Source organism: Photinus pyralis, unplaced genomic scaffold, assembly GCF_008802855.1.
Source record: "Photinus pyralis isolate 1611_PpyrPB1 unplaced genomic scaffold, Ppyr1.3 Ppyr1.4_LG2, whole genome shotgun sequence".
In the NCBI taxonomy this organism is placed as follows: Eukaryota; Metazoa; Arthropoda; class Insecta; order Coleoptera; family Lampyridae; genus Photinus; species Photinus pyralis.
The window spans coordinates 4,186,722-4,213,004 of NW_022170403.1; the positions used below are offsets into that span (position 1 = coordinate 4,186,722).

Below are 26,283 nucleotides of genomic sequence, written 5' to 3' on the forward strand. Positions count from 1 at the left end.
AGGGGTACGTAAATTTCGCAAATAAAAATCCAAAATTTCGCATTTATAAAATTTGAAAAACCAAAATTTCGCATTTATTTCGCATAAACAAAAAAAACAATTACAAGAAAAAATTTAATTAAAGGCTAGCATTGTAGTGGTCTCCACATTATCGTCTTTTAGACGTTGCCTCCGATCATTTATAACAATGTTATACATACTAAAATACCTTTCCGCATCCACACTATTGGTTGGACTATTGAGGCTTTGAATAGCTGCTTTCGCAAAGTGAGGGTAGCACAATTTTGTAGCTATTAAAATCTGCATTACATCAACAGTAGTTCCTTGGCTGACAATTTGAAGCAGTTTCCGATGAAAATGAGTATACCTACCCATCTATCAGTTCTTCCTGTGGTACATCTTTGAAGAATGGAATTTTCTCGAAACTTTCCGATGTTTGACTTGTATTCAAAGATGATGTGGACACGACCGCTGCTTCAGATGGACAAAATAATCTGCCAATCTGCTGGTAACATTCATTTGTAGAGTTAGAACTCATGTGTACTGATGTACAAATTTCGAATTTATACTACTTCGGCAACTATTTCTCCTCTGTAGCTGAAACACTTGCTTCTGAAAGCGGAACTTTTCGTCCCAATACCAACACCACTGTACAACCTACTAAAAACACTATGTTTGTGTATCCAATAACCCTGCACGAACTTCTATCAACAGCAAAAGTGTTGAAGGAAACGCAAGCGACGGGAGAAGATGGATTACCGATGAAAATGTTAAAATATGTAATACCAGCAATTGCTCCGATTATTCTAACACTTTTCAACAAGTCACTTGTGAGTGGAGTGTTTCCCCAAGTATTAAAAACAGCACGGGTGATACCGGTATTTAAAAATAACGGTAGTGGTAACGAAATTACTAACTATAGACCCATCGCAATTTTAAGTTGCTTCTCAAAATTATTTGAGAAGATAATCTATAATCGCGTCAGTTCTTTTGTTGACAAATTTAATTTAATTCCTGCATCTCAACACGGTTTCCGGGAAGGTTATTCAACAGAAACCGCAACCTTTGAGCTACTCCGGTATATCCATGAACAAAAAGACAAAAACAAATTAGTGTATGTGCTGTTTTTTGACTTGAGCCGCGCCTTCGACACGATAAACTGCCAATGTGTACATAATAAACTTTATAATCTAGGTATAAGGGGAGCTATTCTTGAGTGGTTGGTTTCATTCCTCACTAGCAGAAATTTACTTGTTGACATGCAAGGAACACTATCACAAAAGTTTAATGTTAACTTAGGTGTGCCCCAAGGATCTGTGCTGGGTCCATTAATTTACTTATTATATGTAGCGGACTTGCCACATTTTATTAATAACGGCTTTTTAATTAGCTTTGCGGATGATACTACAATAGCAGTATCTGCCGATAATATAAATAGCCTGTCTCGAGCCATTGACTCAGTCAGAGCCGACTTTGGAAGTTGGTGCACTAAAAACCACTTAGTTCTGAATAAGGATAAAACTGTAGGGCTGTACTTTGGTAAACCTAACATTGACTCAATTATCAACAATGGTGATTACATTAAGTTTCTAGGCACCTTTGTAGATACAAATCTTACGTGGACAAAACATGTTGACCATGTGGCGAAGAAACTAAATAGCGCATATTATATTATATTGAAGCTAATTCATATTCTTGATAAAAGTGCCCTGCTCACGGTGTACCATGCAATAGTATTCCCACATATGACGTTTAATATTATAGCGTGGGGGAATTCCTCCGAAATATCTAGAGCGTTTGTAGCTCAAAAAAGGATCATTCGCCTTATGTTTAAACTTAAGCCACTAGAATCCTGCAAACCCACATTCAAAAACCAAAAATTGTTAACACTTCCGTCTGTATATATATATAGGTTATGTATATTTGTATACCACAATATGCACCAGTTCACCACACTAAGCTCCTACCACACTTACTTTACAAGAAAGGGTGCATCCCTGTCCATTCCTAAGCATAACTCTGCTAAATACGAAAAAAGTCCCGCATATAGTGGCATTAAGATGTACAACGCGTTGCCTCCCAGTATAACTATGGAAAAGTCACCACACATATTCAAACAAAAATTAAAAGCATTTTTACTGGAGAAAGCGCTATATAAAGTGAGCGATTTTATTGTTTAGTGTTAGTTTACCTACGTGTTTGTGTTTTTTATACAAAATTTATGTATCGTTTATGTGACTTTGTCAATATCAATGTTATATCTATTGATCTGCTGACAGCAAATATATATTATTATTATTGTTAATTATATATCGCTGATAATATTGCAGCAATTTCGCTTTTATGCGTGTAATTTCGTAAATAACGAAAATTTACGGTACCGCCTATGATAATCTACCCCTATAGTTAGACAACACATCCTTTACATCTCTGACACTAAAATACGACAGCTCTGTATATAAACCAATCTTGCTACGTTTTCGATTTTCGACCCGTTTTGCGAGCAGATGGCCGAAACTAGGCGATTTTCAATTTTTATTCTTTCTTGTACTAGCTATTAATCATTGAATTTCATGTCACAATTTGCTATTATTTACATTGTGCATAAAATATTTAACCATGGGGTACTAAGCTTTTGTTGTGGGTAAGTTATATAACCTCATGTTTGTTTGCTATACTGTAACATGTGATTATGCCTACATATTGTCTATTAAGTATTTATTTCTGTATTCGCTGTATCTCTTACTTTCTTGCTCGTTGCCCGTTGCCGGACGGTGCGTAAGCTATACGAGCATTAAGAGGCCGTCTAATTAACATTTTCTCTATTTAAAATATGTTTTGTTTGGGCAATAATGGACTAACATGAATACTTGCTATTGGAATTCTTTCGCGTTAAATTAATTTATGTTAACTGAGGCTGGAGTGGAGCCACGTCATTTTGGTGCTTTCTTATGTACATGCAATTTATCATTTTACGAGTTGTTTTATTTCAATTGATCATTTATGTGTTTCAATGTGTTTTTGTACTAAATTGATTGATCTGCTTCCATTTGCATTTATGATATCTCATTGGTCGTGGTTTTGTGAATTGTTTGATTCGATTACTTGATTTTTATCGTACAACTTGAGATGTTTTATTTGTGAATTTTTCTTATTTGCATTTTGTTGTCGTTGATTTATTTAATGTAAGTATTTGTGTGAAGGACCAAAACAAAAACTATTCCCCATAAAACTTTAATTGTAAAATTCAATTACGGTGAGTAATAACATTTAAAAGTGTAAAACACAACTAGGCTACAAATAGAGTATATTAATTATAAAAATCAAATACCTAATAGACCAATTACCTTACACTTACAGTAATCGTAAAGTTTAATGTTCAAAAATGTTAAAAAAATTGAAGAAGTCGAAGTTACATCACTAAAAAACGGAGTTAAGAGCAAAATACTGAAAGAAATATTTGTGTGGGCTATGCCGGGTTTTGTGCCGTAGAAGGTTTCCATGACATTGCCTTGTTGTGTACGTAATATTGTAACGGTTTATTTTCTTACCCTTAAGGCCTATTAAGTCTTCGAAATACTTTGTTTCATTTTCTACTCTTCTTTCCCTACAATTCGAATTCAAATTTAGTAACTTTCTCATCTCTTTATTGTTATTACCTGTAGCTGATAACAATTTCCTTTTCCCGTATACTCTTATCAACTTTCACTTTTCCTGTAGACATCTTGTATGAAGTACATGTGATTTCACCAAGTCTTTAATTACAATTATATTGAGCTTCTAAGGAAGGATTTGTAGAGAATTGGTTGTCAGAGAAGATTAAGTACGTGCCGTTTGATATTTTGGTGGTTAATTCTCGCGCATATATTGCGGATCTTCCGTCACATTCACCATAAGCTCGCTCGTCATCTCAAGAGGTACGACTCTGTTAGCTGTAATTGTCTACACATTATCGATGTTTCTTTTAGCTTTTTTTACGTCTACTTTATCTCGTTCGTCGTCTTCAAGTTTCCTTGGAGGTTTCATCACACTACGTTTGATTCCATCATCTACAATAATCAGAACCAGACATCCTTGCCTATCGTGATACTTACCGATACCTCCCGGAACCATCTATACCTACGTCTTGCGTTCGTCGTGTTCTGGTTCGCATCACCAAAGCCGCATCGATTGTCAGCCGTTAGTCACACCATCCACTCCGGTCACCTTAATTGGCAAGCTACACTCTCCGGCAAAGGTCAGGCTGTAATTGTTGTGCCGTCTCTGTTACATCGTCACGGTGGTCAAATAAAATAAAGGAAGGGAATTCATTTGTCGAGCCTCTATCCTATCTTACCTATCTCCTCTTGTTCCTTCATTCTTTTTCTTCTCTCACTTTCACTGTGTTGTTTTTTTTTTGTGTTTAACGAAGTTTTTTATACTTATGATAAACAAGATAAATACATGTCATTTTGAGGTTATGTATAATTTAAGGTTATATTTCATTTAAATTTTTGGTTGCATTCAATTACTTACGTATTAGCATTGTTTAAATACAATGGTATTAGTTACACTATTTGGAGCTTAGTCACAAATTAATTATATTGAGTTTATAAAACATTTCACAAGTCACAAATATTAATCAGTAGTATACCCCAGGTGAGGTACCCGTGGTCAAGGTGTTATATTGGTAGCGCTATCTAATAACCCAGGTCCTAGTAAACTTGAGGTCATATAACTCGCCCTAAACTTAAATCAAGCGAGTAAGTGGATCTTGTGAATGTTAAAATTTTTGTTCATTGCCTTGTTTATTTGTTGTGAGTAAGTCGAAGCTAATTTGCCCATTTGGTTATTGAACTGATATTTAAATATACCGTATTTTCGCCTCCATGTCATTTCTTTCTTTCTGTGTGTGTGTGTGTGTGTGCTTGAGTATCGCCTTCGTCGAGATAACTATATGCATCCTGCTCCCTGAAGCAAGAGCAGTATCTACAACTTTCGTTGTTATTCCCGCTTCTGGCGCCCATATAAACCAAATTGAACCTACCCATTTCTCCCTGTATAGCAGCCGGCAACGAAACATTGTCACCACCAGAAGAGTGAGAACTCAAGAGTTCCTGTGGTTTTTGTACGTGACAATATATTTGATTTGTTCTTGTCTTTTCTTACGCACAAATTCTGCATTTTATTTAATTCTCTTCCCGATTATGTCTCACGTCCCAACACATAAAAGAACCGATTTTACACAACGTAGGAGTTTATTTGTGACATCCACTTCGAACCGACTGCTATCGAGATTCAAAAGTGTCACGAAACGTCTGTCGTTTCGACTTGGAAGGTAGGTGGCTCTGTTCGTAGTTTTTCCCAAAGTTACCAATGGTAAGTATAGAGTAAATTAACATTTATCGTGTCGGCTTGGGGGACCCCTAGACAAAAGTTTTTGTAGTAAAATGATTTTTACCTGTGATTTTTTTTACATAACTGTTATATCCTCACCCCCAACCAACCCTTCAAGATCACATTGGAGCTCTTGGCGTCTTGTTGGTTCAAAAGGGGGCAACTGCGACACAGATGCATCACATATGTAAAAACTTTATTTTTTTCTTTCTTCCTCAAAATTTGCCCATTTTTCGAATTTTTTTTTCAAGGAAACTAAATCTCTCCGGCGCGGCGGTGAGTTTTTGAATTAAGGCATAGACTCCAAAGTCGCATGATTTTTTATAATAATCCCGTATCGAAAAATGAAAATGTTTGATTGACTTTCGCCAAACAACAAATTTTTTTAAATTTCAAATGGCACCCTCCTAAAGAAATTGTGGCGCCAGATAGCCGAAACTACAAAATTTCTATTGATAACGACGCGAGGTTGCAATTAACCCACCAATAGTAAGGTCTTAATTTCGAACGTTAATTTTAAGCTGCTAGGTTTGCTTTCCTAAATCATTTTCACTTTAGTGGCTGTAAATCTACCAAACACTAGGTACCACAAACTGTTAACCATATATTTTTAATTTTAAAATGGCAGACTTGTTCGGAAAAGAAAATCCATTTAAAAAAACGTAAGTTTGATACGCTACTGGAACACAGCACGCCACCGGTGACCAGACATATTTTAGAAACTGGGCGAGGGCGTTCTTTATGGTAAATGATACAAGGGGTCTTAGATGCTATACCCTGTATATGGCGGACAAATTGGCTGTTGTGGTATACTATATTGTAGCGAATATACCAGAAACCCCGATAGTCATCGAGGCGCAATGAAAGATTAGTCATCGGCGATAAAGAACGAAGGCGGATGTGACGCAACCTTTCCGAGAAATATGATTTCCGCTTTTAGCTAGCATATGTTTTATTTGTCGTAACAAAAGGGAATGTGCTTAGTTATAATTGTAACTTTTCGCTTTATTGTAAATTGTATTGCCTTCTTTGTTTTATGAATCTGCCTTTTTTGACGTATTGGGTAGCTTGTGACTGGGAAAATTCTGGGGACCGTGGGAACTCTTTTCCTTTGATGTATGCTGCCTGTCCCCTAATTTTGACAGTTTGGCCCGGAGTGCTTCAGCAACTGGAATATTTCGTAAGTTTGCGGTGGATGATTTTGGCAGTCTGGCCCGGGGAATTTAGCTGTTGGCGTGGAGTGCTATAGTTTGGTAGTTAGACCAAATGCTCATATTTCGGCAGCCGTAGCTCTCATTACATATGATAATTAGTTACACGCGTGATATCAATTACCTCATATTTTGACAATCTCATAATTTGAGGGGGTATGTGAAAATAATGCGGTATCGCTAAATTAACTCTTTCGCCCGTGTAGAGGTAAATGGCGAAATTCTAAAATTACTTAGCGGGATTCATTTCGAAATACGACTTTAATAGAGTTACCTATCCGGCATGTTAAGATACCTTCGGAACTGGAGGAGCTCCCGCAACTTCGGAATGTTATTTTCCACAAAAGTGGAAGGAGCGGAGTTGCTTTTAAATCTATTTGAGTCAGTGTCAAATAGCATACTAGGACAAATCATACATATCGTCGTCAACTTAGAGCTGTAATTATTTTTGGTTTAGTTTTCAAAATACTCAGTATCCACAATACAAATTTGATCTTTGTTTATATGCTATTTTGAAATGTTTCTTAAGTCCTTTCCTTAAGGTCGAGGTTTGAACCATAATAAACAGTGCAAACGTCTTTTCAACAGTATAAACAAAAAGGGTGTTTTCAACTCAAATTTACAATATCTTAGAATTTTTTCAAGTGCTCCCGTCACATCATCTTTAGTGTCTTGTCGCCGATGACAGGGATTCCGAGAATATTAGCTACAGTACGATTTTTGCGACTTCCAAACAAGTTTTACCATCGCAAATCTGCAACTAACCATGGAAGTGGCCATCCAAGGGAATCTTGGGTTATGCTCTGAATTTATAACACTTTATTTTACCAACAAAAATTGCCATTTGGATTTAGTCCGCAACAATCAGTAGTGGATTACTCAAGATCATTCATAATCGAATTAATTTTTGTCAATAATCAATAAAATAATCCATTAATTAAAACCAATACTTTTTTCAATTGATTGATAAGCGATCAATGGATTATGATCATTCAGCTATTAGCGTAACGGTTTAAGACTCGGACTCTAACCTCACAGGTGATGAGTTCGAATCCCACAACATGCCAATTTTTAGTGGTACATAACATCTCCCGATTACCATGATTCGAGCAGTCCCGGCACTCATATCACGACTGTCGTTGTCACATAGACAGTTAAGCGACCTAAAAACGTCTGTTGTACCTAGGGAGTGCAACTCATACGATAACTAACAGCATAGATCGAGGCATAGATAACTACGTGTGCTATTGCTATACAAAATTATGCATTAAAACCGGTCACTGAGTAACTTGTTCTAAATATGATTAATTAAAACACATCTTTGAATATGATTTAAATTAATTTCAAAATTAGCATTTCCTGCATTTTTAATACTTTTTCCAGATGTAGCAAAATTTTGCTCCAGTGTTCCTAATGATACCTATAACAGAATGCGTGCAATAGCCATATCCCTTTTGGAAAGGTGCTAAAATTGTAGGCAATTATCTTGATCATATAAAAACAATCGAATAATTAAAAAATTAGTCAACTCCTCATTAATCACCAATCGATTAATCACATAACTGAATATCAAATACATATTTACAAAAAAAAACTTTCCATATAATAATCGTAAATAATAGCATAATTATAAAACACCGACTGTAAGCCGACTTTTTAGGCAAATTATAATCGATCAATCAATTTCATTCTGTTGTTTGATTTTCGTTGTTCGACTTAATGATGGTACCTCCAACAAGGCCATCGAACATGCAACTTTTGGCTATACCAAATAGATTATATTTCATTTATTAACGAGCTCATAATGTTGCGGTGTCTCAGGTGTTCGTCCGTCCCTCTGTCCGTTTGCGCGATCTCTCGAAAACGAATGGACCGACTATGGCGAAACTTTGCAGGTGGATTCGTTATCAAATCAGAGTTGGTGAATGGCCATATAATACGAAATGCCAAGCTCGAGCCATACCCAGGAGCTCGTTTGTTATATTTGTTGAATGTACTTCAAACTTAATTCCCCACGCGTAGGTACTGCTTAAAGAGAATAAAAATCATGTGAACAATGACGATTCGCAAGAGAATGAGCTCTAAAAAAAGAAATCTTTAACAACACAAGCTGTAACCTAATTTATTTCTGAAAAAAGTATAACGATCCACAACTATAAATTAATAAATATGAGCTTTCGTATACCCCCTCTGGTTACGAAAATTTAAATAATAGGCATTATAAATGTTCTACCGCGCTACACGCCCTAAGAAATATACCACAACATATTCATTCTGATTGATATGATCGATATAAACATAAACAAGGCAAACGTTAGAACCGGTCATCCCTTACCACGCAAGGAGGTGAAAAAAGATGGCTGAATGTAACAGACCTTTCCCAATTACAACTGTAACCGATTGCAAGAATATATCCGTAAAGCTATCACGCCCACCTCACTAACCTCACACGATGCCCCGGAGACAAACTAAAGCGAATGTAAATACATCTAACGACCGCGTGTAATTTATGAATGTTAGAATCAGAATCTTAAAGGCAGTACATTATTGAATAGAAAGCATATCGAGAGATTTTGCGCTGCGGGCCGCGGCACTCAAGAGATTTATGGCACATTATTAGGCGTAGAGCATGAGGATAAGGAAATTTACGAAATGACTATTACCTTCGCAACACGTTCAAATATTGTTACATAATTAATAATTCACTTGTCTGATGCAGTGTCACATTCCTCATTGACAAAGCGGACCTAAAAGTGGTATATTATGCAATCGAGTCGACTATAGTACCTAGTGTGCTTTTCAAACTTGAAATGGGTTAATTTACATAAACTTAAAGAAACTAGTCGGATGATGGTGGGCAACAAGCAGAGTTGATGGTGATATATTGATATTTGTCTATTTGTATAGTATTTTGTATATTTAAGGATCAAACCTGTTGTGGAATTGTCGAGATCTAGAGACATTGAAATTCGAACCGTTATCAAATGTGGTGAGAACTTTAAGGTATGCACTCAAAAGGACTCGAAGTATTTATTCGCATAAATAATTAGGTACGTCTACTTTTTCAAGTGTAGCCAATACAAATTGTTTTTCAAGTTGATCGACTCGCATCGATTATTATTTATGCAAATGATAGAAGGTGGTTCATTAACATTAGAGCAAGAGGTATCCAATATGATTCAATTTTTAATCGGAACGAACCGCTAAGATTTTCGTTAGTTAAGTCAATCGTTCAAACCTAAATACCAAGTGTTGCATTTATGTAACCGACAACGTCTACTCTTTGCTATTAAAAGGATTATAGTGAAAAGGTAATATAATGTCAAGTACTAGAAAATGAAGAGAACGATATGATCTCGATGTTGTTTTTGGACAATTCAGTTTATTCAAGCATGAAAATTGTTGCCATTATTCAAAATGTCGAAAAATCAGCTAAAAATTAGGACAAAATAAGAGTACTATCTATTAATTGATTTGTAATTGATATTGTTTGAAACACGTACGAGGTAAATTTTTGAATAATAGACACTGTGATCTCGAAATGTAACGGAAAGAATGACAATTGGAAGAAACAAATGCAGTTTTACGAATTTAATTTAATGGTCTTTGTTTTTTGGAAAAAATGCACAGTGAACTAGAAATCTGGCGAAAACGAGTTTTTCGTATCTTTCTATCCATGTATGTACAAATGTACAGGGTGGCCAACTAAGAATGCGAGGTACTGTATCTGAAAACCTATCCATCGTAGAGGCTTGCGGTAAAAAAAAGTTATTACTACAACGGCCACGAGAAAAACCTGGAAAATATTTTAAGTTTTTGAAATGGCCGCTAGGGGGCGTAACTGCAATCTGGAATCTAAAAAAGTGATTTCGACATGCGGTTTTCGCGAGCTACTTTTTCATGAAAAAGAAATCAAACCAACGCATTGAATTTTTTTGAGGAAATTAACCATATCTGTCGGAATGTCGAAAAAAGCCATCAAGCGGCGATATGTGAAACTAAGAAAACTTTGTAGCCGAAGAATAACTCTTTTCAATTAACCCGAGTTTGTTAAAATCGGCTCAGCCGTTTCGAAGATACAGGGTGTTCTTTACGGAAACCTTAGAATACCCCCCACCACTTCTTTTTTAGAAATACAGCAAACATTCTCAAACAAAAAAGGTTCAGATTATCGTCGACTTCAAAGACTGGGCGTTTTTTGTTAGGTTAATATAGCGGAATTCACAGAAACATCACTTTTTTAGATTCCAGATTGTAGTTACGCCCCCTAGCGGCCATTTCAGAAACTTAAAAATATTTTCCAGGTTTTTCTCGTGGCCGTTTTAGTAGTAACTTTTTTTACCGCAAGCCTCTACGATGGACAAGTTCCCAGATACAGTACCTCGGATTCTTATTTGGCCACCCTATGTAACTTTCTTATTACGAACTAACAAATACACAGGGTGACACTTTTATATATATACATATCAATAAAAAATGCGCCACCGTGCCTTGACAAGCGAACTTAATGTCAACATCTATTGTTACTAAAAATCTCGCCAAAAATTAACAATTCGTTGCCAAAACTCAAGTGAAAGTAGAAAACATTTCCTTTGAGGTGCAAGAGCAGAATTAGAGACAGCCGCCTCCAATAACTGAACTTCGCTCTTTACTGAAATATATTATTGAGTTTTGTTTGTAATTGCGGGTATGTAGCTTAATAAAAGAGAATATTATTATTATTATTAAATATTAAAATTAAATGATATTACAACAGATACCACGGTGTAAAATAATAAGAGGTGTAAAACTTGCTTAAATTGTGAAGCAATGTCGTAGTCGATGCAACCTAAAGAAGAGACGACAAACTCAGGTTACGTCGAGCACACTTCCACTAGAGCAGTAGCAGTCTTTGGTGTTTCCTTATAAAAATGACGATCGCACCCATTTATTTCAAAACGCATGGCAAACTGCTCGAAAAACCGAAATAGATAGGAAAAAAATGTATAAAAGTTAAATCGTACAGGACTAAAACAAACAAGTTAAAAACGTGGTCACTCGCGACCGACAAAAGTGCATTTTCCCCGCACAGAATCGGGAAGGAAGTGACCAATCAAAATAAACTTTGTCGTTCTGGTCTCTGGGTTGTACTACACCATATAAGAAAAAAACCACAACGAAAAATCTTAAACTGCAGGATTAGTAGTGGTACAGACAGACAAAGTGCGGAAAATGCGCTAAAACTCTGCGACAACATATGTCTGTCTTCAACCTTTTTTTAAATAATAGCCATTAATAAATAATGAATTAATAATAAATGAATTATTTCCGTGTTGACGCCAGCAATACCTTTGCATGCTCATAATATTGTGTCTTGTAGCGAATACTTCAGAAATTCCGATAGACATCGAAGTGCCATGGAAGATTAGTCATCCGCGATCAAGTATAACGAAGGCGGAGTGGCGCAATCTTTCCGATAAATATGACGTGTTTTGTTCTAGACCAGCGTTTGTCAAACTTTTTTAAACACGGAACCCTTATAAGGTGGAATCTAATATGACTGAGCCCCAGTACCTCCGAGAAATTTCTGAAAAAAGTTGGAATAATAACTTTTAGCGCCCCCAATTGTTATCGCAGCCCCAAAAATGCGGCTCTTTTTTAAGGAAATAACGTTATAGTTATTAACGTCATAAGGCCGATATGTAGCAAATAACGGACGTGGTTGAAGTTTGTAAACCGAGGCGTCAGCCGAGGTTTATATTCAACCAAGTCCGTTATTTGCGTATCGGCCGTGTGTCGTTCAAGATTTTTCGTCATCCCATTATGTGGAAATTATATATTTCGACTTCATAAAGATCCACCTTTTCGCAATACTTAAATATAATAATTATCTTGATCATGGTATGCTTATGGTCACATGTTAGCGGTTGTCATGGACGCAACTACTGAAAAATAAACAATTTGTTAAAAACGCGTGCTGAGAAGCTCTACGACGGTTTTCCAAAAATATGGACGTAATTGAAGGAAATATCAATATTCCTCCAGACGTATTAGCAGACTCCATGGCTGCAAGTGTCGATTTGCTACCAGAAAAGACCAGGGAGCGATATCAAAAAGAATACGAAGATTTCAAGGAATGGCTTAAGATTAAGAGGATCAATTTAGTAAATGAAGACGTGTTATTAGCGTACGTAAAGGGAAAATCGGAAATGTACTCGCCCAATTCATTATGGACAAAAGTTTCAATGTTGAAACTCACTTTGAAGGTATATGACAACATTGACATTTCAAGGTTGGTAATTTATTCATGTAGTGTATTTATTGTGTATTGGGGATGTTTATTACATTACAGATTCGGAAAATTATTCGCCTTTTTGAAAAGAAAGTCTGAAGGTTACAGACCAAAAAAGTCTAACATTTTGTCTGAAGAGCAAGTCATGACATTTTTATTGGAAGCTGATGATGGTGTATGGCTCCTAGAAAAAGTCATCTTAATATGTGGAATATTTGGCGCTTGTAGGGGTGATGAGCTTTTGAAGTTGAACGTGGAGGACTTTGAAGACACCAACAAAAACGTAATAGTTACATTGCGGATCACAAAAAATAAGAAAAGCAGAGTGTTTCTAATTCCGAAAGAAGGACTTCCCTTCAATGCGTATCAGTTATACAAAAAATACGCGGAATTACGTCCTCAACATTTAGAAACTCGGCGATTTTTCATTGCCTACCGCAAAGAAAAGTGTGTTAGGCAGGTTGTGGGCATTCATACCATTGGGGGTGTTCCCAGGAAAATTGCTAAGTTCTTAAAATTAAAAAACCCAGAGTTATACACGGGCCATTCGTTTCGGAGGTCATCCGCTACCATGCTTGCAGACAATGGCGGCGATCTCCTAGCAGTGAAGGAACTTGGAGGCTGGGATTCATCTGCGGTAGCGGAATCGTATATTGAAAATTCTGTTTCGAAGCGATTAAAAATCACCAAACAACTATTTCAAAGGTCCAATGGAAACTCTGAAATTACAACATCCATAGCCACAGCTTCTTCATCAAGTGTAACATCAACAGGTGATAGTGGTCCTCAAGTTTCCAACGATGGACTACAGATTTCTAGCAATAATAACTGTCACTTTAATTTTCATATTCATTATAATAAGTAGTTGTTTGTATTTCAATAAAAGCATTATTTCTTAACGGCCGCATATGCGTCCGTTATTTTTTAACGGACGCCGTCCGTTATGAATGATATTTCATTTGTCAAATGAGTTGAGTTAAATTGAAATAACAGTATGGGATGACGAAAAAATTATAACAAAAACTAGTTACTAGTACAAATACTACAATTTATCTAATATAATTAAAAGAAATAATAAGATTAATGTGAAGGGTGGTGTTGAATTTTATTTGAACATATTTAATATTCGGCTCAAGAGTAGTGAGTAACCTCATTTCTGGTTCGGTATCTAAGCGGTTACTATACTTGGTTTTGGTGGAAATAGATTGCTGTGACCGTAACATTAGGGTCGCATAAAAAAATAAATGCACTCTACAAAACGTATCGCACTAACTTAATCTTCTCTAACTTATCTTCTGATCAGGTCACAGGAACGTAATTTTACTACATTAAATTAAGTGGCTTGCCAACCACTACAGATGTAACCAAGGCAGTCCGAAACGTAGACGACAACTTCAATGAAAAACTACTATTACGTAATCAATTTTACTTGACCAAGATCATGAAACTAAAGACAGGACGCGCGTCTTCTAAGATTTCAACGAATAGCAACTCGGCCTCGAAATTGGCAAAAAGGTCCTCTTTCAACGAACAGTACACCGGCCTCAAAATGAGCGAAAAGGTCTCTTTCTTAAGCCAACTTCAGTATTTAACGTGTCTTCCCTACTTTTCACAAATCGAAAAACTTCATCCAATTACCGGAGAGTACCAACATGACAAATCAATCAAAAACTCGATTAACTGCATTCTTACTCGCTAGTAAATTGTATCAATCTTTTATAAAAATAATTAAAGTGCCCATAAATTAAATCTGAACTGTCGCATAAATGATTTAAAAAAAGCAAAATTAATAACGAAAATGACCGATAAATTTCCCTACATTTAACAATTGTAGGAAATAAAAACAAACCACTTGGGAGAGACACGGACTTTATTCTACAGTAATTAATTTTTTATTTTTTTTAATTGCCTTTATTTTATAGTGGACGGAGTGTTAGCTAATTAGCTATTCTCCCCACTCAACTCACTATACAATCACAAACAGCCATGCCTTACCTGGGATTCGAACCCAGGACCTTTGTAGCCAGAGCTAGAGCTACTAACGTAAACTCTTCTGAGCTACGCAGGTTGGCCACCCATACTCCTTCTCTTCGATCCCTTATCGTAATAATTAAGGAAAGGAATTATCCTTATATCACGAAAACGGTTTGTCGGAGGAGAGTACTCACAAAGGCAAATAAATGGTACGGAGGAGACATCTATTTGTGAGGTCGATGCGAATATCTTGAAAATGAAGTGCCAGAAGAGAGTATTCATAAACAGCAAGTGGAACGTCAGGACGAGACACATCTACTGGTAATGTCAACACTTTTAGTGCATATATCGGCAGAACGGAGTGTCGGAGGCGGGAGGAGAGTACTGGCAAAAGGAGGTAAAATCGTCTAAACGAAACTCATTTACTGGCGATGTGAAAAGTTAATTATGAATATCTCGAAAATGTTGGAGGAAAGTACAAAAAAAACAATATTTTAGAGAATTTCTCTAAGGGCTTGATTCTTCTCTTGCACTATATAGCATTGATTTTGAATGTATGCCAGGCGATCTTTAGATGTTGATGTGTAAAGCTCCCCATTAATCACCTAGCAAGAAGGTAAACATCGATAAATATAGTATGCACCAGGCACTTGCGAAATAATTATTCTTAAATAAATGTATTTCATTCTCATTTAGTCGCCTTATACATTGATAGCAATACACTCTCCCGCTATCCCATCAGGTTTTGCAAACATAAGTTTAATACATAAGGCACATGTTTGGAATTTGATAGTATTTATTATATACACAGGGTGTCTAAAAAATAGGTATCGTGGTGATCAACATCGTACGAAATAACTAAGGAAGGGTCTGTTTGATTTATAAAATAATGCCACATACAATCTTTCTTTTTTAACCAGTTCACTCACTGAACTTCTCTTATTACTGCCATAAAAAATCTGTTTATTTTTTTGGTTGATTAAGTATTATATTTACTGAATTATTTTATTTTATGTCAGTGTTAGTTTACGTTGCGCAACTTATATCCTTAACTAAGTTACAATATAATAGAGGCCGAGAGGAAGAGCAGCTCACCTGAACTCCGCTTCTACTAGTCCTTACTTGTATTAATATTTAGTTCTGTAGTAGTATCAATAAAAAAGACTTTATTATTGTTTAAAACGAGGTAAGCATATGAATTGAAATTATATCGCGCCAATTAAATGTTGCAAATTTTTACTCAACAATTAGCCATATGAAGCTGTGATTTAAGAGCGGTTGGTCCTATAGTTAAGGGACATGTTGAATTAAAAAGGCGAGAGTACGTAGAGGAGTGTGGCGAAAAAGTTTGTTTTCGGCGAGAAATAACAAAGCATTAATACATTTGCGTAAATGGACATACATCAAATCCATTGACAAAATTGTGCAGCCTTCCATTAATGGGGTTATGAAATAAGCTAGCATTGTTTTTTTAAAAAGCCTGCGATTATTGTTCACCGACCAGCATTAAATTTTGGAGTTTACCAAGGACTGTTTGGAGTTCAGGTTGAAATTATTTATGTAAATAATATTATTTAATTAAGATATCCACCGCAAATTTTAAATTGATCTGTTCGAGTGTTTCTGGAAAAACTGTCGTTAAGCGGCCAAAATTGGCATTGACCGTTTTCAGTGGGCCACCCTGTATGCACGTTTTTGCATATACACTTTCCACTACCTTCCCAAAAAATCGATTGAGGAAAGAATGAATACTCCTCACACGATGGACACGATTACTTGAGAGATGCAAAAAACAATAGAAGGCTGCTTCATCATTAGAAAACATCCTCTCTTTACATTAATTAAAGTTTTTTTTTTAGAGTTTTTCTAGTCATTAGCTTACAGTACAGTAGTTATTGAATCGAAGAAATTCAAGAAATAGCAATATTGAGTACATTTTTCGTCTGGGTTTATAATTAAAGTTACCCATGTGTCGGTACTTTTCGGTTGAGTCTATATTCAAAATGTCACTTGAACGGCTCTCATGTAAAAAACTTTTATTCCCTTATTAATTACAATTACAATTTCATTAAAAGACGGTTGTTGGTGTAAAGCTGTAGACGTTGCGGAAACGCGAATGACATCATCAGGAAAAAAGCATTACTGATGTACCACACAAACCGTACCATGTGCGCTATCATCGATCTAGTAATAATTAGAAGAAAACTAAAAAAATTAATAATACGTTTTTGATAGGATTATAATTGAGCTTATAAAAAATAAGCGAAAAGGTAAACGACTTCGAGCGGATTCTGCGATAGTACCATTTTTGGGACCGCGTAAAATATTTATAGTTACACGTTACTGTTATTAGATGCGTATTACAGAAACGCACAATCAAAATGTAATGGACTCATTCTTTACGTTCTCTTAATGGAAAATGACATTGATTGAAATAGCCCGATTGTTCGGCTCTCTTAACGAGCAAGGTAATTTTAGAACAGTCGGTTTGGCCAATTATTCTTTCATAAATTGTAGCCGGAAGGGGAAAGAAAAGTTGAATATCGATTCAATTCAATTTAAATAAATTTGTTTCGCAGAGTATTAAACTAATTTATCAATGATTTATTGCAATAAAATCGCACTGGAGTGGGTACGTGGTCATCAAAATGCGGCACCAATAAAGCTCGGCATAAATGCAAGATAACTATCGGACATTAAGAATATAATAAGTATTTATGCTCGCGGAGATCGTGCACACCATTTTTAAAAGTTTAAACGGTTGGTACATACATTTCGTGATACCTAATCATCTTGGTTAATTTGCATATGTGGATAAAGAAGAGGCATATTATACGGATATGGTACTTACGTGTAACTTCCATGGGTATTGAGGCACTTCCCGTGTTTACATGGCATTTGTTTGCATTCATCCTTATCGTCCGTGCAGGAGGACCCCGTAAAACCCGGGGCGCACCTGCATTTGTAGGAATCACCGACTGACGTACACTCTGCACCGTTCCGACAGGGCTGTGAAGCACAGTGATCTTTGCTTTCGCAATGTTTTCCTGAAAAAATGAAAGGTCTTGGTTAGTTCGATTCGCACGGAAGGGGCAAGCAATCCAGCTACAACATAGATTATGAATACAACAACGACAACAACCCCTAAATTTTTGGTCGCCATAAGTGTGATTTTAGCCCAAGGAGAATAGTGTATTAGTTTATAAATTAAAAAAATTTAATATAACAAATCGCAAACCAATAAATAGGTAAATAGAGCAGCTGTTTACTTGGCATTGTAAAACATCCTCTAATCCTAGCGTAAAACTCTAGAAGCACAAAATATACTAGTATGCTCTTTGGCACAAGCAAGTGGTTGGATGTGCAAAATGCCAACAATTTTGAATTTACGAAAGGCAAACGAGCTAAAATGTACAATACGCCACTTTGGAAATGCGGTGGGCACATTTTCCAAAATATTGGCAATGTTGAAATTTTGAAAAATGTTGAAAGCTTTGGGAACGTTCAGATATTCTATAGGAATGGTTGACGAATGTATTACACTAATTTTTTTTTATTGAAAATGTTAGTCGCTATCGATTTCGGACTTCCTCGCCCATCATCAGGCGATACGTCAGAATGGTTAACGAATCATGAAAATGTAGTGAAGAATGTTGGACGTAATATCTGAATATTATTTTTGAAAATCTGTAAAAATTGTGAAGAATGATAGGCGTGTATGGTGAAGTGAGGTTGGAAATATATATTGGAAATATTTCCAACCTCACTTCACCATACACGCCTATCATTCTTCACAATTTTTACAGATTTTTAAAGTGCAGCCAATAGCGATTTTTCACTTTGAGGAAAATACGCTAAAAAGTTTCATATGTAGACACTTCGAATAAAAGTAAAACTAATAGTGCAGCGGAGAGCCGGCGCTAACTCGCTTATTTGAGGTAGTTTTTTTTTTCGGAGTAGAAAGAATTGGGACCCACACCATTTTGTTCAGAAATGTTTGAACCTTCAGAATCTCGCTTTACGACATTTTCCCGTGGTCCTGACAAAAGTTATAGGCCGCTAAAGATGAAATTTACTCATTTTCGCGCGCGCGACTAGACCACGGAAAGTATTTATTTTCTCAGCAACTAAGCGATATACATCAATAATTCCTTTTGTAAAATGAAAGTACATTTATATCAGAATCTAAAGCATTCAATTTACCTACCTTGTTATGCACAGTTTTTAGAAAAATGACCGTCAACTTCCAAAATTCGTGTAGCAGATGAAAAGTGCGCACTTTGAACTCTCATAACTTTTTATTTCACGACATCGATTTCCAATATTTATAGCTCATTCGATGCTCCAAAGCATTGTGATTATTTTATTTTCTATAACATTACCGTGAATTTTTCATAATAAAAAAGTTACGCTCATTTAAGTAAAAACCTACCGACCTCGCCGAGTCGGTAATCGCGAGTGAGACGGAGAGGGAAGGATAGTCAGCACCGTTCGCTAACAAGGAGCGATGCGTAAAAGAATCTTTACTTTAACTAGAAATTTCTCTCCGAATAACCAAAAACTAGCTATTTAGGCCGTTTAGTTTACAAATGCATTCCGCCGAGTTGCATTGTAAAATCTCAAACAATTCATTAACTCCATGTATCTCAGTTCTTTGGTGAAATATATAGGTACAAATAGGTACCTTTCCCTGTAAATTTTGGGGGTTACTCCAAATTAGGTATCTCTTGTGCTGTGCTGTATATTGCAAGATCAGCAGTAACAACGGTATGATTTTGTCCCAAAGATTCAGGCTTGTTTTTTGATTTCACTAGACGATGGTTAGGATGGTATTGTAGCTCGCTGGTGCAGAATTCAAAAACGGCATAGGTATATTATATTGAATGGTAGATACCGGAACTTACTTAGGAGGATTATCAGCAGGTACGTTAAAGTCAGTTATCTGGTCGTTATCTAGTGATAGGTAAACCTGGTGGTCAATCATTTCTAGACATGCCGTCTGCATGATCTCGAATTTAAACTTAACTTAAATAATTTAAATATGTAGTCATCTCAATAGTTTCAAAACTTTTATGAGTTTTTTTTTTCCCCCCGGTTCTTTTGAAATGTGTTAAATTCAACTTTCAACTTTTAATGTAATAATTCAACCCTCCGGTTGGTTGTCTTACTTAACAAGGCTTGATAATAATTCGTTTTGAAACTTAGGACAACCTTTCCGGTTTAAGCACCCTTCAGGTTTTTTCACTTGGCTTCGGCCAGTTAATAATTAAAAAACAACATGTTCGTCTTATTCGTCTTCAACGTTTGTAACTTACCGTTTTCCTGTTAAATTTCACATCGCCTGATGATGGCAGTACCCCGAAGCTATAGTCGCTTTTATTTTTAAAAACTTCAACGAATAAAAACTATATGGGGAAGGTTTAGAGAGTTTTGATCACACAATATATTTCAACCCCCATTTCGAGGAACGATAGATCCAAACACCAAAAAAAAGTGGTAAAGTTTCTTTTTTTCTCAGCAACAGTTACAGAGACTGGTGGTAAGTCTTTGAATAGGTTTTGCTGTATGCCCTTTCCGGTTTTGCAAATAATTTTTCCAAATTCCTACCGCAAAAGGACACACCCCTCAATAGGGGTGCGAAAAAATGTTGATTTCGACGAAATTTGGTATCTGGTGGTTTTTGAATCGGAAATTAGTTTTTGAAAATTCGAAAAAAATAATTCCACTGCAATTCTTGGCCGGACAACGAAAATTGACAAAATTCCACGAAGTTTGTTGTCTAGGTACATACTTACGGAACAAAATTATTGAACAGTTTTTTTAAGGTCATTTTTCAAACAAAAGTTACACTCATTTGCAAATTGGTCTTTCGGGTCAGAAAATGTTCTCCGACAGTGGCATAACAAGTACAGTAAACGTCAATATTACATGTTCTGCTAAGGGTGTCTACCTACATTTCACAAAAATTTGTCAAATAAAAAATGATAATTTTATCACAGCGAGCAACTTCGACATCAATGAGGAAACAGTCACAGAATAAGAATAAGTAGGCCATATTCTGTGGAAACAGACGAAAAAAATTCAACGCACAGTCTTTTTTCAAAAGCGAGATACATCGACAGAAGAAATCCAAATTCCTCGTTTACCTATCACTAGATAACGACCAGATAACTGACTTTAACAGCCTAAGTACCTGCTGATAATCCTCCTAAGTAAGTTCCGGTATCTACTATTCAATATAATATACCTATGCCGTTTTTGAATTCTCCACCAGCGAGCTACAATACCATCCTAACCATCGTCTAGTGAAATCAAAAAACAAGCCTGAATCTTTGGGACAAAATCATACCGTTGTCACTGCTGATCTTGCAATATACAGCACAGCACAAGAGATACCTAATGTGGAGTAACCCCCAAAATTTACAGGGAAAGGTACCTATTTGTACCTATATATTTCACCAAAGAACTGAGATACATGGAGTTAATGAATTGTTTGAGATTTTACAATGCAACTCGGCGGAATGCATTTGTAAACTAAACGGCCTAAATAGCTAGTTTTGGTATTCGGAGAGAAATTTCTTAGTAAAGTAAAATCTCTTACGCATCGCTCCTTGTTTAGCGAACGCTGCTGACTATCCTTCCCTCTCCGTCTCACTCGCGACTCCCGACTCGGCGAGGTCGGTAGGTTTTTACTTAAATGACCGTAACTTTTTTATTATGAAAAATTCACGGTAATGTTATAGAAAATAAAATAATCACAATGCTTTGGAGCATCGAATGAGCTATAAATATTGGAAATCGATATCGTGAAATAAAAAGTTATGAGAGTTCAAAGTGCGCACTTTTCATCTGCTACACGAATTTTGGAAGTTGACGGTCATTTTTCTAAAAACTGTCCATAACAAGGTAGGTAAATTGAATGCTTTAGATTCTGCTATAAATGTACTTTCATTTTACAAAAGGAATTATTGATGTATATCGCTTAGTTGCTGAGAAAATAAATACTTTCGGTGGTCTAGTCGCGCGCGCGAAAATGAGTAAATTTCAACTTTAGCGGCCTATAACTTTTGTCAGGACCACGGGAAAATGTCGTAAAGCGAGATTCTGAAGGTTCAAACATTTCTGAACCAAATGGTGTGGGTCCCAATTCTTTCTACTCCGAAAAAATTTTTTGAACGATTTCGCGGCTCTCTCCGCTGCACTATAATGCCTATCCCAAATTTGTTTGTATTTGTATACGATCCTCTATTTTTCATTAAACTGTATAGACTTCGACGATAAGCGGCTCATTTAAAATAGAATGGGGTAGGGATCTCGTGCCTATCGGTATTTTTCCTGGTCCTAGCATTAATATTATTAGGAGGAAAATACGCTCTCGTCATTTATTTTGCATAATGATTACATTTGATTTTATTTTGTTCTTCATTTTCGGTTGTATGTCTGGTGTGTTCTTCCTCCTTTCCTTGCTATCGTTGTATATTTGTTTTTTAACAATGCCTTTTACACTTTTTCGTTATGGTATAATTTCGACTTCCATGCCACATTATTTATCTTCCTTAGTCCCATTTTCACGTTATTTCCTTAATATCTATCTTTCTGTGCGATACTTCTTATATTTATTTGAATATCTGTAACTTTTTTTGTTCTGTTGTTATCTCGGTTGTTATTTATGAAAATCTGCGTTTCTTTACAGTCCTTCACTTATTTTGCATTACTTTACTCTTTTCTTCTTAGTCCCCCAGCTCTCACATATTTTTGTGCCTAATTTGGCGGCTTCTTTTATTTTTACTTCGATCCCTAAGTGCTTTCTAATAAAATTACCCATATCTTCCTTTATCACTGTCTGGTTTGATCCCATTTTTTTTTCTGTTCTGTTCTTTTAATTCTTTCCTTATTTGTGTATTTACCTGTTTTGCGTTTGTGTTTTGTTTCTTTACTTTTCGGTATAATAAGTAGTACGATTTCTTGATTGTTCTTCTTTTGATCCTAGCTTATTCCTTTGATTTCGTATGTTACATAGTTCACTCATCGTTTCCAGCAATTAATCCATTTTCGTCTTCTTTTCCTTTCCCTTTTTCGGGTGATAGAGGGGATCAAGACAAGCAGCTTTTCCAAATAAACTGAAGGTCCAACATGTTTCGTTTGGGAGCCACCCCCAAAGAAGTGGTGAAATTTGGATTTCTTCTTTAATGTTTTTCTCAGCAACCATAGGAGTTACAAAGACGTCTTTGATTAGGTTTTCGGGTATGCCCTATCCGATTTTGAAACAATTTTTTCAAAATTCCTACCACGAAAGGGCGCACCCCTACTTGGGGGTGCGAAAAAATTCTGATTTCGACGAAGTTTGGTATCTGGGAGTTTTTGAACATGAAAATGACGATTCTGAAATTAGTTTTTGAAAATTGGAAAAAAAAGTTTTCCTGCAATTCTTAGTCGGACAACGAAAATGGCCAGAATTCCACGAAATTTGGTGTGTACATACTTGATGAGTTAAGGAACAAAATTGTCGAACAGTTTTTTAAAATAACTTTTCAATCAAACGTTATACTCATTTGAAGATTGGGCTTTCGAGTTAGAAAGTGTCCCCTGCCTACTAGTGAGTGATCTTATTTCGCATGTAGTTAATTGAAAATGTCGCAAATAACAAACAAATAACGATTGAATTTGTTGTGATCATTTAATCATAATATCGACTTAAACCGTTATTTGCGACATTTTCGATTAACTACATGCGAAATAAGATCAATCACTAGTAGGCGGGGGACACTTTCTAACCCAAAAGCTCAATCTTCAAATCAGTATAACTTTTGATTGAAAAGTGATTTTAAAAAACTGTTCGACAATTTTGTTCCTTAACTCATCAAGTATGTACACAACAAATTTCGTGGAATTCTCTCCATTTTCGTTGTCCGGCCAAGAATTGCAGTGGAACTTTTTTTTCGAATTTTCAAAAACTAATTCAATATTGGCCACTTTCATGTTGTTCTTTGGGAGTTCTTAGAGCTTCATCCTAGTCGGCCATTGAAAAGGGTGTGTTATAATTGAGGTTCTGCACAGTACCTACCTATCAAGGTTGAGAGATTTTCCACTCCTTTTTACTCTCTCGGAAAGACGATTGATAGTTTTGTGAGTTACTCATTGTTTCATAATGTTGAGGAGTGTCAATGGTGGGCCCATCTCGAGTTATTGTCCGAGTGATTGACGCAAGTCTCCTGCCATTAGTCAGAAGCTTTATCCTACAATCTACATGCTTCAGATGAAACGAAACTATTCGAGGAAGTATAACGATTCGAAGATTCTGTTTTGCGTTCCAGAACTATTCTACGTGACTTCGCTCTAACTATCTTGAAATCAACACAATAGTCTTTGGTGGGACTTCAACGAAAAACGTTTAGTGCTATTTTTTGCTCTTATGGCATTTCTAACCGCAGGACATCACCAGGGAACGTTTCTGGCAGTCGATATGCCACCTACTGCACTTCTTGGGATAGGTTAGCAGTCAGACTTATATCCGTAGATATTATCAGTGTGCCTTCTCCAGATTTCATATACGGGGAGCGATAACTGGCGTTCTAGGAGTGTTTCTGCCAATAGCACTTGGGAAATGGGCGCTGTTGTGAAGATCATCAAGTGACCTACACTCAAGACGGATCGTCAACAACGGCGAGACGAGAGCTAGATCAATCACGTGGAAATTACGCGGTCTGTCATTAAAATAGGTAGGAACGCCTGTGTTTAATAGAACAATATCGTCGCGCTCTAGTAGTTCTTCTACTTACGACCTCTACTATCTCTAACTTCTGAACTCCAGGGCTGTGTGAATTGAAATTGCCCACCAGTAGGAAAGAAGCAGGGAGCTGAACCAATAGATATTCAAGATCTGCAACTTCTCAATCGTCGCTCGGTTGTTGTGGACTGCATATTATCAAGGGTAATATAACAAGACCTTGATAAATAGTCGACTATTTTGAATGCATCTAAATTTCGATTGTATTTTATAATAATTTAACGAGACATATTAATTTTGGCGTTAATAATCTGATGAAAGCCCGAGAGCGAAGCTCGAGGGCTTTCATCTATGATTATTAACGCCAAAATTATGTCGAGTCAAATTAATAAATACAAGAGAAATTTAGCAGCAATCAAAATAGTCGCTTATTAATCAAGGTCGTGTTATATTTATGAAGATTATTTCTTGAATCCAATTATTTATACCAGGGAGGCATATTCACAAAATGAAACAGTTTGATATCATTTATGCAAAATATCAACAACAATCTACAAAATACAAACATAGGTATCAATTGACTGAATTGAATTCCACATACACTTTACACTATATTCTTTATAACCTTATTCCCCATCTTCTTTTTTCATGTTCCAGGTCAAAATATCATTCAGTTTTGTGAATGGTGTTGATTCATTTAGTTTACATTGACGATGCTCGCAAAATTTGGTGAACTGCCTCCATACGCTATTTTTACTCCTCACTGTATATTATGCGGGATTGTAGACTGGACCACACCACCATCATTTCTTCGCTTGTGGTTTTGCCAAAACGATTCATTTCAAAAACTTCAAAAACACGATTTTGACGTTTAAGTTAAGTGCTGTCAGATGCACAAGCTGTCATGCTGATAGTCGGCTATCGTGCACCATGCAAAATAGTCGCTAATGGAGGGTGTTGATTGGTTTCGTCAAACAGGAATCAAAAGTGTGATTGGTTGATAATTGACATTTAATAGACGAAGGAAATAATCACCAAAATCAAAGGTTATCACAGATTAGTTGGTGTAAACTACCTTTTGAACTGTCCACCGATGAAAGGGGTCTTGGCTTGCTTGCCTTTGGTCAACCCTTCTTTTTCTGTCTGCCTCTGCACCGTTTCCTCAGACAGAGACATAGTAGAGTTCAAGGTAGCGATGTTTTTCGCTTTGCTCCGCCGAGTCTCCCGTCTCCCTGTTGTCTGTTTCGGGAGGTGCAATGTAAGATTCTATAAGAGGTTGTACTTCTAAGTCACCGGCTTAGTTTATTAGCTTTCCGAAAGCAGGTCGAAGATATTGTTCAATTTTAAAGGGTGGTGTATTCCATTAACGTTCCTTTTTCCGTTTCTTCTTTAATAGTTTTTCTAAATTTTAGGGCATTGGACCCGGGCTTGGGGGGGGGTTTGGAGTGTCCACATTCTTTTAGCTTCCGGGTTCCTCGATAAGCCTGTCTACTACCTTGACCTCCAAATTTCAATAGAGCTGTAGACCGGGCATGTTGTCGTGTCCGCCTTTGCGGCCTTTTTTCCAATTTGGAACATTTCAATAGGATCTTACAAGTGACGCCTCGCGTGCTGGTTTTCTCCGCTACGGCCCTTTTATCGTATTTACAGTTTAGCTGCGAATGTCCAAATCTCTGGCAATCACAACATCTAAGCGGGTTTGGGATATACAGACGCATCTGTAA

The 26,283-nt window shown here is 36.3% G+C and overlaps 1 protein-coding gene across 1 annotated transcript in view; it reads right to left on the reverse strand.

Annotated features, from left to right (window-relative positions):
• LOC116164181 (neurogenic locus Notch protein-like) overlaps positions 1–26,283 on the reverse strand; it is a 205,905-nt gene that overhangs the window by 83,701 nt on the left and 95,921 nt on the right. Inside the window, exon 4 of the mRNA XM_031478322.1 lies at positions 17,684–17,879. Within this exon, the coding sequence (XP_031334182.1) occupies positions 17,684–17,879 (196 nt within the window). The remainder of the gene's footprint in view (positions 1–17,683; positions 17,880–26,283) is intronic.